The sequence below is a fragment of the Garra rufa genome, chromosome 1 (assembly GCF_049309525.1).
Source record: "Garra rufa chromosome 1, GarRuf1.0, whole genome shotgun sequence".
Taxonomy (NCBI): Eukaryota; Metazoa; Chordata; class Actinopteri; order Cypriniformes; family Cyprinidae; genus Garra; species Garra rufa.
In genome coordinates, this window is record NC_133361.1 from 32,625,534 (window position 1) to 32,644,897 (window position 19,364).

The 19,364-nt window shown below is 37.5% G+C and overlaps 1 protein-coding gene across 1 annotated transcript in view; it reads left to right on the forward strand.

Moving 5' to 3' along the window:
* The first annotated feature begins 56 nt into the window (after positions 1 to 56).
* myo15aa (myosin XVAa) overlaps positions 57 to 19,364 on the forward strand; it is a 62,197-nt gene continuing 42,889 nt past the window's right edge. Inside the window, exons 1-6 of the mRNA XM_073833251.1 lie at positions 57 to 155; positions 16,688 to 16,770; positions 17,608 to 17,671; positions 17,889 to 17,998; positions 18,154 to 18,228; positions 18,763 to 18,853. Of these exons, the coding sequence (XP_073689352.1) occupies positions 16,688 to 16,770; positions 17,608 to 17,671; positions 17,889 to 17,998; positions 18,154 to 18,228; positions 18,763 to 18,853 (423 nt within the window). The 5' untranslated portion in view covers positions 57 to 155. The remainder of the gene's footprint in view (positions 156 to 16,687; positions 16,771 to 17,607; positions 17,672 to 17,888; positions 17,999 to 18,153; positions 18,229 to 18,762; positions 18,854 to 19,364) is intronic.

Below are 19,364 nucleotides of genomic sequence, written 5' to 3' on the forward strand. Positions count from 1 at the left end.
TCTAAAAAGATCAGAGTTCATTCTTGCGTGAATCATATAGTCAAGAGCACTTGTCCAGTTGGCCCATACCAGTTGAGGATAGTCCAAGAAGATAAATCAGGTTCCTCTAAGGAGCTCCAGGTTGTTGAATTTCAGCACTCTACAATTCTCACCAGGTGTGTTGGTTATTTTTCTTGTTTTATGGTGTTTTAGTTAATCATTTAAGTTATTAAGGGTTCAGTTCATCAGTAATGACCCGGGTGAAGAGTTAATGAGGTGATATACTGCACATATCCAAGGGTCATATACACATTTACTCATACTTTAATGGAAACCCACTATTTACCTTGCTGAGGGAGTTTTACATGTAGGGTCAAAGACGTAAAAGGGTTTAAAGGAGTAGTTCACTTTCAGAACAAAACTTTACAGATAATGTACTCACTCCCTTGTCATCCAAGATGTTCATGTCTGTCTTTCTTCAGTCGTAAAGAAAATGTTTTTTGAGGAAGACATTTCAGGATTTCTCTCCATATAATGGACTTTTATGTTGCCCCTGAGTTTGAGCTTACAAAATGCAGTTTAAATGCAGCTTCAAAGGGCTCTAAATGATCCCAGCCGAGGAAGAAGGGTCTTATCTAGCAAAACTATCAGTTATTTTCTAAAAACATTTACAATTTATATACTTTTTAATCTCTGCACAGAGTACACACAGAGCTAGACAAGACGAGCATTTGAGGTTAAAAAGTATATAAATTGTATTTTTTATTTTTTTCAAATAACAGATCGTTTTGTTAGATAAGACCCTTCTTTCTTCAGCTGTGATCGTTTAGAGCCATTTGAAGCTGCATTTTGGAAGTTCAAACTCAGGGGCACCATAGAAGTGCATTATATGGAGAGAAATCCTGAAATGTTTTCTTCAAAAAGCATAATTTCCTTACAACTGAAGAAAGACATGAACATTTTGGATGATGAGGGGCTGAGTACATTATCTGTAAATTTTTGTTCTGAAAATGAACTACTCCTTTAAGCATTAAAACATTTTCCCAATAGATAGTTTTCTGTTCTTTTTAATTGGGTTTTTGTTTTTCTGAGCAAAAAATAAATATCATACATTTTCCCCTAATTTACAGAGGACACCCACTAAACTGTCATTCATTAACAATCTTGTCAGGCATATTCACAAGTATTACCATTTATGAAATGGTAAAAGACAAATTACTTTCACCCAAATTAATAATTAGTTGTAATTCTATATTTTTAAAATGCCACTATTTGTCAGTAAGGATTTTTACATTTAAAACACAAAACAATTTTAATATGCTCTCGTATTATTTTATATATTTTAATATTTACAAGTCAGAATAAGCATGTTGTTTGAATTATTACATAAATATTGTGTTACACTGAATGACAATGTAACAATATTTCAACCAAATTTCGACATATTCTCCAAAAACGTATTTGAAACCGTTACTAGTGCTTTTTATGGACACAAAATTAGTTTTGTACATTTCTTTTGATGTGGACATCTTAACGTATTTTGACCCCCTACAGCATTAAATTTTCGTTTAAACTTTTTTGTTTCAATTCTTGTTTGATCAAGTACAGTTATGACTGAGGTGAGGACTTTGTCTCAATAGATTACAGCACACCATTGGGTTCAGCTCACATTTTAAACATGGGTGGTGTCTCAGAAACACTCCACAAGATGTGAGCTGTTAGCTTTCTGTATTCATCTGAAAGCCTAGAGCAGCCTACTCTATTCATTACAGAAAACTAGTATAATAGACGACATTAAATATGCATGCTGAGGCACTCGGGCTGTACAACACAACGGACAAGTGTGGAGTGGGGAATTATCAAGCCATTGGAAGGCTGTTCCACTTCAGGCTTGATGACTCTTTGTGTAATTAGCCTACATTTCCAAGCGCTAAAATGATGAGCAGGATGGCAAGAAACTGTTTTGGAATAACTTGAGGAGTGACGTTTCTACGCTGGAGTTGCTTTGAATGGGTTCGGATGGAAAGATAATGGTAAGATGGACGAGTGCAGTGCCAATGTGCTACGCTTGTAAACATGACACTTGATGCTGAGGCCATATGGTGCAGTGTGTGTGGGTGTGTGGGCTGCTCTCAGAGCCTGTGTGCTTCAGCTTTTAATGCTCAATTCTGAGTCATTTACTGCTCATCATAAAGGTTTTTTATCATAGGAGAATGTTTTGAGTATTGCAGTTTGACATTGTAACATGTAGCATCTTTTAAGGAATCTACTTAGTTTTGAGCAAATTTGTTTTACTAGGAGAGCCCATAAACTGTACGATCTCTCTTAGGGATGGGCGATACCACTTATTTTGTTTTCGATACGATACCGATACTTTTAAGGCCAGTATCATCGATATCGATACCGATACGATACTTCTAAACTTAACTTTTAAATTATTACATTTATTAAATTAAAATATGTAATTATACCCTTAACTTTATATTTGAAATGCATTTTAACATTTAATATGCCTTAATTGCAACTAATTAACTTTTATTTTTTACACATGGTTAAAATATGTTTACTGTAGCCTAGTGGCAACTACAAAACCTATAATTGAAAATAAATTACACATAAAATACAACATATTATTCCCTAACATAGGTTATACGTCCAATTCAATGTACATTGTACGCCTTGTTTTTTGTTAAATAAACAAAATCACTGGTAAATAAAACACACCTTAGTATCGATATTTTTAATTTGAGTATCGATACTTTTGATACTCGCATCAGTATCGATATATCGATACTTTAGGATCGATATGCCCATCCCTAATCTCTCTTTAAGTTTCTAAAAAGTTAGTAAAGGTGTATTCTTGGTCAGAACAGATTACCATTTGTATAACCATAGTTTACTTCAAATACCTTAGTTAAACTATGGTTAGTATAGCAAGACCATGGTTAATTTGTGGTTACCATAGTTTAACTATGTAACCATGTTTTTTTTTTTTTTTTTTTGTAGTAAATACGGTTAATGTTTTGTAAGGGATATATACTTTTCTCGACACTGAACACTTTTTTTTTTTTCAAAATAAACTCGATGAAAGGAAAAATTTATGTAGGGCCTATAAAAATCGACGCTGGAAGCCTGTATGTCGGGAGTAACAGGAGAAGTCTGTTTTTACTAGTTGCTACTAGTGTGGTCTTTCAAACAATATCATGTTCTGACTGATATTTTTTATCATATCTGTATTATTGTTTTATACTGTACTTTGTCCAAACAGTTGCTTAATTGTGATGTGAAAAGCATGGGGCAATAGATCATTTGTGACCCTCGACCACAAAACCAGTCATACGGGTCAATTTATTTTATTTTTTTTAGTTGAGGTTTAAAAATCATTTGAAAGCTGAGCTTTCCATTGAAGTATGGTTTGTTAGGATATGACAATATTTGGTCGAGATAAAACTTATGAAATTTTGGAATCCGAGGGTGCAAAAAAAATCTGAATACTGAGAAAATCGCCTTTAAAGTTTAAAGTAGCAATGCATATTACTAATCCAAACTTACGTTTTGATATATTTACGGTAGGAAATTTACGAAATATCTTCATGTTACATGATCTTTACTTAATATCCTAATGATTTTTGTTATTAAAAAAATGATAATTTTGACCCATACAGTGTATTTTTGGCTATTAATACAAATATAACTATACTATTTAAGACTGGTTTTGTGTTCCAGGGGTAACATTTGTGAGGTCAGGTGATGATATGAATTTCACATGTGAGGTTCGTCTCTAGTCTCTTCTCTAAAGAGCTTTTGCTGCCCTCTGCTGATTTGCCAGCACACTGTCAGGGGAACCTTTAGTGCACCTTAAAGGAAGTTCATCCAAAAATGAAAATTTCTTGAAAATATATTCACTTCTAGATCATCCAAGATGTAGATGCATTTGTTTCTTTCTAAGAACAGATTTGGAGAAATTAATAACTACGTCACTTGCTCAGAGTGCCGTCAGAATGAGAGTCCAAACAGCTGATAAAAACATCACAATAATCAACGAGTAAGTCACATGACTCCAGTCCAACAATTTGTGTTCTGTGAAAAGCTGTTTGTAAGAAACAAATCTAGTTATCATTAAGGTGTTTTAACTTTAAACCATTTCTTCTGGCCAAAATACTGAGTCCATACTGAGCCCAAGATGTTTATTGATGGACTGGAGTTGTGTGGATTTCTTGTGGATTATTATGTTTTTATCAGCTGTTTTGACTTTCATTCTGATGGCACCCATTCAATGCAGAGGATTCATTGGTGAGCAAGCGATGTAATGCTAAATTTATCTAAATCCTTACTTACATATTGTGCATGTGAAGTTGCACTTTCAGTTTTTGCACATTTTCTTTTTCTTGGAAAGATATTGGTACAGTAATTCAGCAGGGTGCAACTGGCAGTCTATAATGAGCAATTATTGCCATTACAGTGCCTTGCGAAATTATTCACACCCCTTCATTTTTTTTCACATTTTGTTATGTTGCTGCCTTATGTTAAACTACTTTAAATAACTTTTTTCCCTCACATCAGTCTACACTCCCTACTCCATAATGGCAAAGCAAAAAATAGGTTTTTAACATTTGTGCAAATTTATAAAAAAAAAAAAAAACTGAAAAGATCCCGTTGCATAAGTATTCATACCCTTTTCTGGGACACTCAATATTGAGCTCAGGAGCATTCATATTGCTTCTAGATGTTACTACACTTCGAGTGGAGTTAAACTGTGGCAAATTGATTTGAATGAGTATGATTTAGAAAGGCACACACCTCTCAGAAAAGGTTGAAGCACCTTTACAGCCTCAAGTCTTTTTGGGTATGATGTGACAAGCTTTGCACATCTGCATTTGGCAATTATCTGCCATTCTTTGCCTCACCTTTTCACCTCTCAAGCTCTGTCAGCTTGGATGGGGGCTGGCAGACATTTTCTAGAGTCCTAGTTGTTCCAATCGTCTTCCATTATGGATAATGCTTCTGTGAACCTTCAATGCAGCAGATTTTTTTCTGAACTCTTCCCTAGATCATTGCCTTAACGCAAGTCTGTCACTGAGCTCTACAGGCAGTTATCTTGACCTCCGGACTTGGTTTTTGCTCTGATATGCATTTTCAGCTGTTAGACCTTTTCTGAGAGGTGTGTGCCTTTGTAAATCATACTCATTCAAATCAATTTGCCACAGTTTAACTCCACTCGAAGTGTCGTAACAGCTAGAAGCAATATGAATGCTCCTGAGCTAAATTTCGAGTGTCCCAGAAAAGGGTATGAATACTTGTGCAACGGGATCTTTTCAGTTTTTTTATTTCTAATAAATTTGTACAAATGTTAAAAACCTATTTTTTGCTTTGCCATTATGGAGTAGGGAGTGTAGATTGATGTGGGAAAAAAGTTATTTAAAGTAGTTTAACATAAGGCAGCAACATAACAAAATGTGAAAAAAAATGAAGGGGTGTGAATAATTTCGCAAGGCACTGTACATACAGTGGTGGCCAAAATGATTAGAACACTAGTATTTTCACCAACTAAAATGGTTTTAAGTCAGTTATATCATTTTTGTTTGCACAAGGAGTCTGACAACAGCCAGTGCTCCACACAGAGATCTGATCTCATCGTCATCCAGTCTGTCTGGAATGACAGGAAGAAACAGAGCAAACTGAATCCAGAGGAACTGTGGCAACGTCAAACCAGTGGCAAACCTACCTGCAAAGCTACAGTACTGTTTAAAGTTTTAGGCACTTGTGTAAAAAATGCTGTAAAATTAGCATGCTGTCAAAAATAATGTCATAAATAGAGTTTCTTTATCAAATAATTTAGCATAGTTTTTCAGGTAGCTTTGCAGGTAGGTTTCTTGAAGCATCTTGGAGACGTTGCCACAGTTCTTCTAGATTTAGTCATTCCAGACAGACTGGATGATGATGAGATCAGATCTCTGTGTGGAGCACCGGCTGTTGTCAGACTCCTTGTGCAAACAAAAATCTCACTGGATTATTACAATTAATGGCAAAATTAATGTTTTGAAATGTAAACTGATATCTTCTACTGACACAATACAGCAAACGATAGAAAAACTGACTTAAAACTATTTTTTATCTGGTGGAAATACTAATGTTCTAATAATTTTGGCCACCAGTGTACACTTGGTCACTGCCTGTGATGATACACTCTCACCTGCAGACAAGAACGACGTCTCTGCCACTGTCTGTTAGCAATTAGCTTGTAATGGGATGAGGTGGTTTGTTTGCATACAGAACCAGTCCTTTGGTTTCTAGAATAATAGAAATTGAATACCTACCAGCTTCTCAGACTTATATGATGTTTTGTATCATGTAATGCGTATTGTTCAAATCAGGAAACACGCAAGTTGGATTTGCTTTGCTTTTGTTCCATCTCAGCAGTTTGAGAAGATGACTGTTTGCATGTGGGCAGTTTTTGCATCTAAATGATGGCAATTAGGGAGAGGAACCACATAATAGATCAGCCCTTATGTAAACATACAATGAGTTAGTCATGCATAGTTAAGTGCAGCACACTGATTGTACTGAGAATGGATCTTGTATGTCAGACAACTCAGAGCAGGAAAAGGGTTTGGATGTAAGAATGTTTGAAAGCTAATTTTAAGGTAAGTGTTACAGCTATTGGCATGATCATGACAATATCAAAATATACTTATTATGCTTTTATCATGTATGTTTCTTGTAGAATTTACATTTTGAGTTGATTAATTTGATGGCGTCATATTAATATTGCAAGATTAGATTAATAACAAATACTTAGTTTATGGACACTATCTGTCAAAAGTTTTTGAACAGTAAAATTTGTAATGTTTTTTAAAGAAGTCTCACCAAGCCTGCATTTATTTGATCTAAAGTACAGCAAAAACAGTACAATTTTGAAATGTTTTTAAATACCTGTTTTTTATTTGAATCTATTTTAAAATGTAATTTATTCCTGTGTTTTCAACACTGAATTTTTAGCATCATTTCTCCAGTCACATGATCCTTCAGAAATCATTCTAATATTCTGATTTTCTGCTCAAAACATATATTATTATGTTGAAAACAGTTGAGTAGAATGTTTTCAGGTTTCTTTGATGAATAGAAAGTTCAGAAGAACAGCATTTATCTGAAATAGAATGTTTTGTAACATTATAAATGTCTTTATTATCACTTTTAATCAATTTAAAACCATCCTTGCTAAATAAAAGTATTAATTTCTATGCTTTTCCAAAAAAATAAATAAATACTGACTCCAGGCTTTTAAATAGTATAGTGTATAATGTTACAAAAGCTTTTTATTTCAGATAAATGCTGATCTTTGGATCTTTCTATTCATCAAAGAATTCTGAAAAAAAATGTACTCAACAGTTTTAAATATTGATAATAATAATAAAAATGTTTCTTGAACAGCAAATCAGCATATTAGAATGGTTTTTGAAGCAGCATGTGACACTGAAGACTGGAGTAATGATGCTGAAAATTCAGCTTTCCATCACATGAATAATTGCATTTTAAAATATATTCAAACAGAAAGCAGTTATTTTAAATAGTAAAAATATTTCACAATATTACTGCTTTTGTTGCATTTTGGATCAAATAAATGCAGACTTGGTGAGCAGAAGAGATTTCTTAAAAAAAAAAACATCTTCAAAATCCTATTTTGACTGGTAGTGTATATACTTACATATTTCTTTCATTATTTTTTTTTTTAATATATGGCCATGTATCACTATATGGCCTTATCTTAGACATGCAACCACCATTCTATAAACCCCAGATGCCCTTTTAAGGATTTCCCTTCATTATTTATTGATTAATGGCTGGCAGTGCAAGCAGGAGGAGGTTCATTACACTAAGCAAACTCTTTGCTTGCTTGTGCGTGACAAAACAAAACTTGCATGGTGTAGCTTAATTGTATTAATTTAGATAAATCACCGATACAATAACAAGACAGTTTAACAAGTCATGCTTTATTGTTGTTGCTTTTACTGTTACAGAGTAAGAAAAATAAAAATGCAGCTTCTTCAGTGAAACTGGAGTAACTTACAACAAGACAAATGAATGAATTGAACATTAATATGAAACATAGCAATTTTAGGGCCTGTACAGTGGATAACTGCACAGTTTAAAGGCTGTTGTTAGAGACATTTTATATTTCATGTGAAAAAGATGATGTTTGGCATTCATATTTGGCGTGAGACAACGCATAGATTTGATCACTTAGATAACTCGCATCTAACCATTTATAACGCCACTGAAATTTAATCTAGTCCTCCCCTGAGCCTCTTGATTGTAACATTACCCAGCACTTGGCCTAGGTGAATAGCTAGGCTTGGATTTAAACAGGTTCATTTAGGGTTTGTGGTATGCATTACGTCTCGCAAGAGAGACTATGCTATGCATCTACACTGATATAAGTCTTTATATTTACCCTTATATAGCTCAGTAAGTATTTAGTTCCATACGAAAGTATATGCTGTATAAATCCTGCTGAAAAATGATCTGACTTTAAAAGTGATATTTATATGAAAGAAAGCAAACCAACGTTATATCAATTCTTTATTTTTGCACTGTATTCATTACATTGATAGGTAAAGTTGAAGTCGTAACTGTTGTGTATTGGAAAATGAATTGGATGAGCAGCTCATAACCTCTTCTTGGACTTGTTTCAAGGCATAACAGCTGAATAGCTGATGCACTGTAGAGGCAAAATTACTCAACTTAAATTACATCGATAACCATCTCTTCAAGCAAGGAGAATGACAACAAAATTAAAAAATCAAACAATATGATCAGTGTAAATATCACCTACATGTAATATCACATACATATGCAATAATTGCACAGGATAGTGAATATCCGATGAATGGGGACACCCTATATTTAGAACTTTTCCGATTAATATTTCATTATTTCTTCGTGAACTGAATACAGACCAGCCATTAAGAATTAATCCCGACCAGTGTCATGAACTCTTGGAATATTAAGTGGTCAACAGAATAATAATCACGCAGCTTAATATGCAAGTATGTGATAACTCTGATAAAAACAAAGTTTTCGGAGAGTTTACATGTATCAAACAGTTGGTAGCTTTATAATATTGTATGCTGATACTCATTTGAATTTTCTCCTGATCATAAAAATATGTTTAAAAGATAAAGGAGTGCTGATTTCTATCCAAAGTCATCCTGCCAACAAAGTATGACATTTAAAAAATCATATATCATGTCTATCTAGACATTTACAAGCTAAGTATTTATACTTTGTACATATAATATACTTTTTCCTCAATTTTAATGGTCTAAACAATTCTAAACAATTGTTATATCAATTTAGTTAATTCAAATTATTTCCATCCCCAAAAGATTAATTTGTTTTAAATCAAAATATAACTGCTGCAAGTCACTGCTCAATCAAAAACAGAAATTAAAACTCGTCTGGAACAACAATATAAAATTCGATTGGTACTCTAATAATATTAAACATTTAACCCACCTCAGATGTGACGGAGGAGACATTCATCTTCGGTCAGTATCATTACCATACTTAGCTTCTAGTTGGAAATGTCCCCAGACACAGTTTAGTAACAGCTCAGCCAACGTGCATTATTTATATAGGAATGAGCCAAACAGATAATGTTACCCTAAGTCAGTGTAGTTGATACATTTAAGGTGCCCTTCGCAACTATCACGGGAAGCCCTCGCATACTTTCAGACACATGCTTTCAGACAGAGCTCTTGAAGGACACTACCCGCAAAGCTCGAGAGGACAAAAAGTGTAACTGGAGTACAAAATGACAAAAGGAATGCTGACATTCACGGATGCCTGTGATGAACAGCCTTTCGTCTGTGGGAAATCTCTTGCCAAAATTAGCACTACAGCCAAGGACACAACTTTTTTTGAAATGTGAGGAATTCACCTGCAAGGTAGAGTCTTGAACAAAAGGAGCAATCTGCAGATTGGCTTTTGTGTTGACTGGAAATGCTTTTAACACTCAAGAGACTGAATTAGACATATAACTAATAACTTTTATTGTGATGTAAGAGATCTACTTGCACTTTATACTCATTAACGCAATGTTGAACCTGTATTCCAGTTTCAGTTCTCTGTCACTGACCACCGATTTTTGACACAGTGACATATACTAGCATGATTTTTGGCGAAGGATAAAATGCCACCAAAGAAAGCAGACAAAGCTGCACCTAAGAAAGGTGGAAAGGGGGAAGCAAAAGAAGATGCAAAGGCGGCAAAAGATGACAAGAAAGGGGGGAAGGGAGGCAAAGGGAAAGAGGATCCAAAGAAAGGAAAAGGAAAAGGCAAACAACCTAGTGAATCCGAGGAGGCCTCCGAGGTGGACAGGAGTGAGGTTGAAGACAGCGAGGCATTGGATGAAGAGGATGTTCAAAGTGAGGATGATGGTGGTAAACGAGGGAAAGGGAAAGCTGCGCTGAAGGGAGCGTCCAAAGCAATGGCAGTGAAGGCTGGAGCTAAGCCAAAGCGTGGACAGGTAGCAGAGGAAGCCGGTAAGCGTGGCAATGTTAAGCCACAACTTCAGCTAGGAAAAATGAAGGACATAAATCTAAAGGGGGCATCTTCGGCTTTAACAGGCCTTGCTGTTCAGGGTCAGCAGAATGTTCAGAAGAAAGAGGATGCGAAAGCTCACCTAAAAGGTGCTTCTAAAGTTCTAACTGGCCTGACAGGAAGGTCCCCGTTTTTTTCGAAGCCAGCCCCTAAACAGTCAAAAAAGCTAAAAAACACATCTAAGCTTTTCATGGGACTATCAGGCAGCAATAAAAAAAAAGGCATGACACCAAAAGCATTACAAAGCACGTCAAAGTTGTTTTCAGGTTTTGGAAAGTCAAAAGGCACAGAAGAGAATAAAAAACAAGAGGGTGGAAGAACACTCTTGTTGCTCAGTATTGGTGGAAAGGCTAATAAAAATGCAGCAGCCACCTCTGGACTGGGAGGGAAGTTTAAAGGGTTCTTTGGTAAAAAGAAAACTGGAGCTGCACAGTTCAAGAGTAAAGGATGGGCTCTGGGGAAGATAGCTGGAGCAGCAAACTGGCTAACTAGTAAGTTCATCTCATCCAAAACATCTAGGCGACTAGGTCGCTCTGTTCGTTACGACAGGTCAAGTGTGGGGCAATACAACGGCTATCAGAATGGAGGTTATGAATATGATGAGGGTGAGTTCAGCTATGAGGAGGATGACTATGTCCAAAGCAGTTATAGCAGAAATAATCCCCGGGGGCGATATAGAAGCTATGGACAGGGGCGCTACAGAGGACCACATCAGTATGACTACTTTGAAGATGATCAGGAGTATTATGATTATCCTGAAGATGAGTATGGATTCTATGATGAGGAGAACGAATACTATGATCCCATGTATGAGGATGAGTATGGCTATGTTGATGAAGACTATTATGATCAGTATCAGTATGGTTATTATGATGATAGAATGGACTATGATTACAGGCACCAGAGGTTTGATGAGTTTGGATACCCCATTGAAGGTATGGAATATTACGATGAAATGGGTTATCCTATGGAAGATGAATTTGGCTACCTTGGTAATGATGTGGAATATTATGACTACGGATACTATCCCGAACAGTTTGACTATTATGGAGATCAGCAGAATTATTACACTCACTATGATGGTGTTTCAGATGCCTACATAATGTATCCAGGTTATCAAAATGCATACTATCCAAATCAGTATGTGTACAACGGAGAAACCGGCGCAGTTTACATTGAGCCTCAGATGGTTGCGAACCAGCCATTTATGTACACAGTCGAGGATGTGATGGAACCGACAGAACCCGCAGAAATGTATGGTAATGAATATGTTCAGATACCAGAAGGAATATTGACTGAGGATTCATTCCGATTCCCAAGACCACAAGTGAAATTGTTTGGAAAAGAAAAACTTGAAATTTCAAGTCCAGTTTCTCAGATTCCCAGGAGTGATCTTGAGATGATTTCAGACCAGTTTGAAAATCAGCCATTTGCTTCACCTATGAGCTTTCCTCTATATACTCCACAGCAGCCGGAAGCTGTACACATGTCTTTATCTCCCACTCCTATGATCATTCAGCAAGCACCAGCAACTATTATACCACCTGGTAGTCCCATTTTAACCCGATCCCCCCAAATACTATCCTCCCCTGTTCTTCAAGCAAGAGCCTTTCCATCTCCAATGCCAGTGTCACCTGTCCCAAGTAGACATTCTTTTGGACCTGTTGGACCCATACCACTCTCAACACCCGCATCTCCAGTTCTATCTGCAAGGAGATTTGATCCAACTTTGGGTGATCCAGTATCTCCCCATTTAGTCTATCCAGATCCCATGTTTCAGAGACTTGATTTTCCACAGGAAAATATCCAACCAATAACACTGAGACAGTTCAGCCATCTCCCCTCACCACAGCTCTCCTTAAGACAAAGCAATTTTTCAACTCGAAGCAGCCCTGTGCCTCGCCACAGATCAGATATGTATGAGGAAATGGGTCCGAGGTTCTCACCAAGGCAGTCTAGAATGTTTGGCCCACCGTCACACAATAATAATGCACAAAGGCAGTTCTCTCCTATTCAAAGAAGAAAATTTAGCCCACCTTCTTCTCCACAACCATCCAGACGAGCGGCATCACCATTACCCTCTTTAAGGGGAAAATCTCCAACCCCCCAAAGAAAGCCATTTGGTTCTAGAGCACCATCCCCTCTTGTGAATGGAAGAGAGAGTCCTCCAATGTCTCCACGTGGCTCAATGAGAAGACAAAGTCCTCCTCCTTCACCTAGACCAACCCTAAGGCAAAGTCCTGCTCCTCCAATGAAATCTCGTTTTAGGCCAATTGGTAGAAGCAAGCAGGAGTCTTTCATGTCATCAAGATCTATGGGGAAAAGCTCTCTTTCACCACAACCGTCATTACGGAGACGGAGCCCTCCACTCTCTTCACCAATAGGCCAACAGCCACTAGAGGAGAGCTCTCCATACCCTCGCCGCAGAGCTACATCTCCCATTCAAAGACCTGTGTCTCCAAGACCAACATCTCCCTTTGCTTCTAAGTCTCCAAGACCTCTTTCACCATCACCGTCAGCATTTTCTGGAAGAATTCAACATGACCCTCAACACCTACCTACTCGTTCTTCCACACGTAGATTTAGAGGATTTGGTGGGAACAAAGTGCCAATGGGAACTGTTAAGCCATCTCCTGTCAATCCAATTTTTCAAAGAAAAGGCCATCATGGTACTCCTCAAATGCAAAATGTCACTCCATTCAGATCTTCCATCCACAGTTCAGCAGCTTTAAATCAGAGTGCTAGATCCTCCCCCATTATGTTGGCAAGACAAGGTTCCAGACCCGCAGGGTTTCAAGACTCAAAGAGATTCTTTCCACCTGGAACACCAAATCCACAAAGAGGTTTCCATAGACCTGTTGGGAGAGGGCGACCGGTTGTGAGAGTACCAATAAGTCCTGTTCCTCTCAGGCAATCAATAAGAAGCCAGAGCCATCCTCTTGTAATGGCTGCTCAACCACCTTTTGCTCAACAGGTTCCAATAAAACAGCCTGGAGTACCTTCACCGCAACTCTCTGTGCGACATGTTCCAACCCCATGTCCGTCGCCTCAGCTTTCAGTGAGAGCTGGTTCACCAATGTCCGTACGCTCTCCATCGCCAATCCTCTCGGCCTCTCTACAGAGAAATGCTCTGCATAATGAATTAATCCATCGTGCCTCACTCAGATCACAATTTCCATCGAGCAGAACTCCTCAGCCTCAAGTAATAACTGAATTTGCCCAGACACTTGAGCACGGGTCATCTCCTCTACTAACTAATGCTTTACAGAACCCAAATCTTGCAGGTGCTTCATTCACTTCACCTCTTCCGAGGTTTAAATCCCCAATGTCGCAGATCAACCAAAGTTTATCTCAGAGCTCTTCTCCAGGCTTAACAAGTGCATTGCAAAATCCACTTCTCCGCAATGCCACTTACCGCTCACCTCTTCAAATGTCTGCGTCTCCTCATTCTATGGTGGCACCTCAAGAGGTCCAGGTGATTAGTCCGAGTTCTTCTCCAATGCTCTCCAATGCATTGCAAAACCCTTACCTACGTAATGCGTCTCTCACTTCCCCACTGCAAAGAAGCACATCTCCATATCCTTCCACACCTGTTCAGCAGGAACCGCAAAGCATTTTGCAAACTTCAGCACTAACCAATGCTCTAAAAAATCCTCAGTTACGAGGTGCCTCGTACATCTCACCTCTTCAGCGGAATACTTCTTTATATGCTCCAGTTATGTCACAACCCGAACAGCAAGCATCAGTATTGTCAAATGCACTTAAGAATCCTAACTTAAGGAATGCATCCTATACCTCTCCTTTACAGAGAAACCCTACTCCTTTCCAGCAAGCACATGATTATTCTTCCCCTTTGTCAAATGCATTAAAGAATCGAAATCTTCAAGGTTCCTCCTTTCGACTACCTGACACATCAATAATATCTAGGAATTTCGGAGGCCAAAAAGAGGAGGCTACTACATCTGTTCTTTCAAATGCTTTGCAAAACCCTAATCTCCGGAAAGCAACTTACAGGCTTCCAGATGGTACATTAATATCGAGAAATGAGCCAGCACAACCAGCTCAAACTTCTTCACTCTTATCCGCTCTTCAGAATCCTAACATCCGAAAAGCAAATTATAGGCTTCCCGATGGAACGCTTGTATCCAATGGCACTGATGAAACCGCGGATGCAACGAATTCCTCGCCATACCTGGGAAGTGCTCTACAGAATATTAACCTCCGCAAAGCATCCTATAAACTACCTGATGGCTCTCTCTTTTCTCGAAACCAACCAGCAGAAGAGCCATCCTCTTCACTTCTTTCAAGTGCTCTTCTGAATTCAAACCTTCGTAAAGCTTCCTACAGACTTCCTGATGGAACACTTTCAACTAAGAGCTCTGAAAAAGAACCAGAGAAGTCAATTTCATCTAATTTGTCGAGTGCACTACAAAATGTCGGTAAGGCAAACTATCGCTTACCTAATACCTCTGGCCTGTTTGGTAAACCAAAACAAGAGCAAGCGCCCCCTTCAATGCTATCCAGTGCCCTTCAGAACCAAAATCTTCGTAAAGCATCTTACAGATTACCTGATGGATCAATCGTGACAAGAGGTGAACCAGCTCCACCATCTCCCACATCGCCCTTTCTGGGAAATGCCTTGACGAACGTTAACTTGCGCAAAGCATCCTACAAGTTGCCATCAACACTGGGACGTTCTCCAGAGGACCCAAGGTACGCAGTAGTGACCCCTCAGATTCAGGGCCAGTCTGGTGAACACTGGGCTCAAAATCAAATAATAGATCTTCATGAGCCAGATGATGTCTGGTCTTCAGAAAGAGTCCTCCCTCATCATACTGTTCAGAACCTCACAAAATGGTCCATGTATAGGGATGAAGAACTGGAGAACTTTGTCATCCCTGTGTTTCCTGGCCAGGAGACAGATAGCACAGAACCGGCATGGCTACCAGATAGAGAAGGTGAACCTCAAGGGAACTGGTATGACAAGGTAACATAACATATAGTTGCTCTATATAAAAACAAACGTAGTTTTTGTTGCTATGTAGACTTTACCTGTGCCACTAAAATGATGCTATAGTATAACTAAAGCTTCAGATTAAACAATATTTAAGTTTAAAACTCAAAAATAATGCCAGGCAATGCCAAATATTACATGGACTTTGTTATTTAGTGGATATTAGGAAATATGGATGACTGGATGGATAGATGAATGGATAATTTTATATAAGTATTCAACTTAAAATATAAATGACTCGTTAAACTCAGAAACAAGAACAATAGCCACAATGCACCAAAATACATCTGCCACGCCAGCTATATTGCAACAGCATACAGGTATCATTTATATAGACCTTAGAGTAGCTGCATATTTAATTTTTTGACAGAAATGAAAACAATGTTGTTAGAGACAGAACTACATTGTTTAATATGTCAGTTGCTGATGAAATATCTTTCCAAAAATCTTTTAATAGATATAAACTCAATAAAACCTTGCATGCCCTTGCAGAGACTATAAGACTTGTAAGCCTGTACTAGAGGATGGATACCCGAGCCGAGCCCGACGGTACCCGACGGAACCCGACGGGCCGGGCCGGGTTCGGACAGATATTTAGAAAGGATGCTCGGGTTCGGGTCGGGCTCGGTTACATCAGCGCGATAGTGCGCCTGTGTTATAACAGCGCTTTTTGCCCCGTGTGCACTGATGCGCTCATCTGTTGACATTTCCGAACGCCTTCCTACAGTTGCTTAATAAAAGCGGGCTTTCCACACAAAAAAGTGCATGTGTCATTAGTATGAGAAAAAAAAAAGATTTTAACTGTGTCGGGCTGGGATCGGGCTCGGACATAAATATCTTAATGCCTGTCGGGTTCGGGTCGGGCTCGGTTACTGCTCTATCGGACGCGGGCCGGGCTCGGATAGAAAAATGCGGCCCGATCCGCACTCTAGCCTGTACCTCACAGCTTTATTTTCATCTTTGTAAAATTCAATATGACGTCAACCCTAACTAAGGTCATTAAGTAAATATTAAAATAATGTGAAACATTGGTTTTATATCCTGGTTTGTTTACACATTGTTTACACTGTATTTTTCTGGAATGCTTTTTAGATGTACTCAATTCGAAGCCTGCCCACAATGCTGTACCGGGAACGAGCAGAGGAGGATGGCTTTGAGGACATGACACAGCTTGAGTATGAAATTGCTGAATAAGATGAAGGCTATATATATATATATATAGAAAGTTGAAGTCAAAAGTTTACATACACCTTGCAACGTTAATTATTTTACCAAAATGAGAGGGGTCATACAAAATGCATGTTATTTTTTTATTTAGTACTGACTTGAATACGATATTTGACGTAAAAGACATTTCCATATAGCTCACAAGAGAAAATAATAGTTTTTTTAAAATAAAAATGACCCCATTCCAACGTTACATACACTTGATTCTTAATACTGTGTTCTTACTTAAATGAGACACAACTGTGTTTTTTTTTTTTTTGTTTGTTTAGTAAAAACTGTCCATGTGTCCCTTGTTTGTCCTGAACAGTTAAACTGGCCACTGTTCTTCAGAAAAATCCTTCAGCTCCCACAAATTCTTTGTTTTTTAGCATAAAAACCCTTTCCAACAAAGACTGTATGATTTTGAGAACAATCTTTTCACAATAAGGACAACTGAGAGACTCATATGCAACTATTACAAAAGGTTCAAAAGCTCACTGATGCTCCAGAAGGAAACACAACGCATTAAGAGCAGGGGGGTGAAAACTTTTTGAATTTGAAGATCAGGGTTAATTTAACTTATTTTGTCTTCTGTAGCTTCTGAAGGGTAGTACTAAATGAAAACAAATATGATATTTAGACAAAATAAGAAAAATTTACACATCTTTATTCTGTTCGAAAGTTTACACCCCTGGCTCTTAATGCACTTTTGACTTCAACTATATACAGACACACACTGCATATGATAACAAGAAATGTAAACATGTTAAAAGAAAATGCTTTCATAAAGAATACTCTCTTTCCAGGGAACTGCACGAAGGTGCTGTGTTACTGAATTTGAAGAAAAGGTTTGAACGCAATTTGATATATGTAAGTATGGCTACAACGAACGACTGTATTTTTATTAACTAACATTAACGAAGATTAATAAATAGTGTAATAAATGTATGTTCACTGTTTTTTCATGTTAGTTAATACATTAACAAATGTTAACAAATGACATCTTATTGTAAAGTGGTACCAATTAGTTAATGAACTGTTATCAAAAACAGATTATGAACAAATAATTTTGTTTTTTCCCCCCCAGACTTACATCGGAAGTATCCTGGTTTCTGTTAACCCATACAAGATGTTCAACATCTATGGAACAGACATGGTTCTGCAACACAAAGGACATGCGCTTGGAGAGAATCCTCCGTAAGTTCATTCATTCATTCATAGTATTAAATGAACAAATGTTTTTTCCCCCTATTACTAAAACTATTTAACTGCCACTGTTATAAAATTAACTTTCTCATCAATGCAAGGCTACTTATATTGAACTTTTTTATGCCTCTCCATTGTGTTTGCAGACATCTTTTTGCTATTGCAAATGCCTCGTACACAAAAATGATGGATGCCAAAGAAAACCAGTGCATTATTATCAGGTAGGATTAAGCTAGACGATTGATTTGAATTTTGAACACTGTTCAACTAACGTAACGTAACTCCTAATAATGTGGTATAGAAAGAACAAATAAAGAAATGGTCAGAATTCAACTAGCTGACCTTTATCCTGTCACCTCAAGTAGTCTTTTACACTGATGGAACCATCAGTGTCAGTTCTACTTGACACAAGCGATCGCCTGGAACACTTTAAACCTAGCTCTGACGGAGATAGCTGTAAGGAAAGACTACTGATGTCTAGGCCATGATTGCACCAGCAGATCACGTCTCTGTGAAATGCACCCATGGCTGTTCAGAGTAGCTGGAACGACAGTCACACTCCAGCATTCGATTTCACTTCTGTCTGATGATCAGACACCTAGCTCATTACTTAAGTGCACAGCAAAAGACAAGAAAATCGGTTCCTCACGTGCCAAGCCGCTTTCTGTGCCAATTTAAAGTGCAATTAAGTAGCTAAACTGCTAATTTAGGGGGTTACAGTCGTCATGTGGTTTAAATGTGCTTTTGTCTTTCAGTGGGGAGAGTGGCTCTGGTAAAACAGAAACCACAAAACTAGTTCTACGGTACTTAGCCGCAATACATCACAAGCAGAACGTCACACAGCAGGTACTGTATGAGTTAAGCTCACAAACTCTTTTAAAACTGTTCAAACTGTTCATGCACATTTTATAACTTATCTTTTTCTTCTATTTTACTTTTACGCAACGATACAGATTGAGGTATTGTACTTCTGTGTGGGCTTTTGTTGTTTGTACCGTATATTTTGCATGGATTGTTGTGCTTTGTGATATGCAACGTGTAAATGTTTTTTTTTTAACACACACGGTCAAGATACAATCTGAATGTTGCTTTTTTTAAGTTAAATTGATCTTGTTTTAAGTAAGGGTGGGCGATATGATCAAAATCTTATATCACGATACTTTAATCTTTAAAGTAACTTTATTTCACGGTAACAACATATCATCAATATATGCTTTAAATAAGATCTCCATCAATTTTCATTGTTCTTGTCATCAGTGTTAATAACACAAAAAAATTAAAAATCAAACTCACTAAAGATAAGTGAACAGTCATAGATTAAGTAAGAATAAGAAACTAATTACAAGCAGTAGGACAA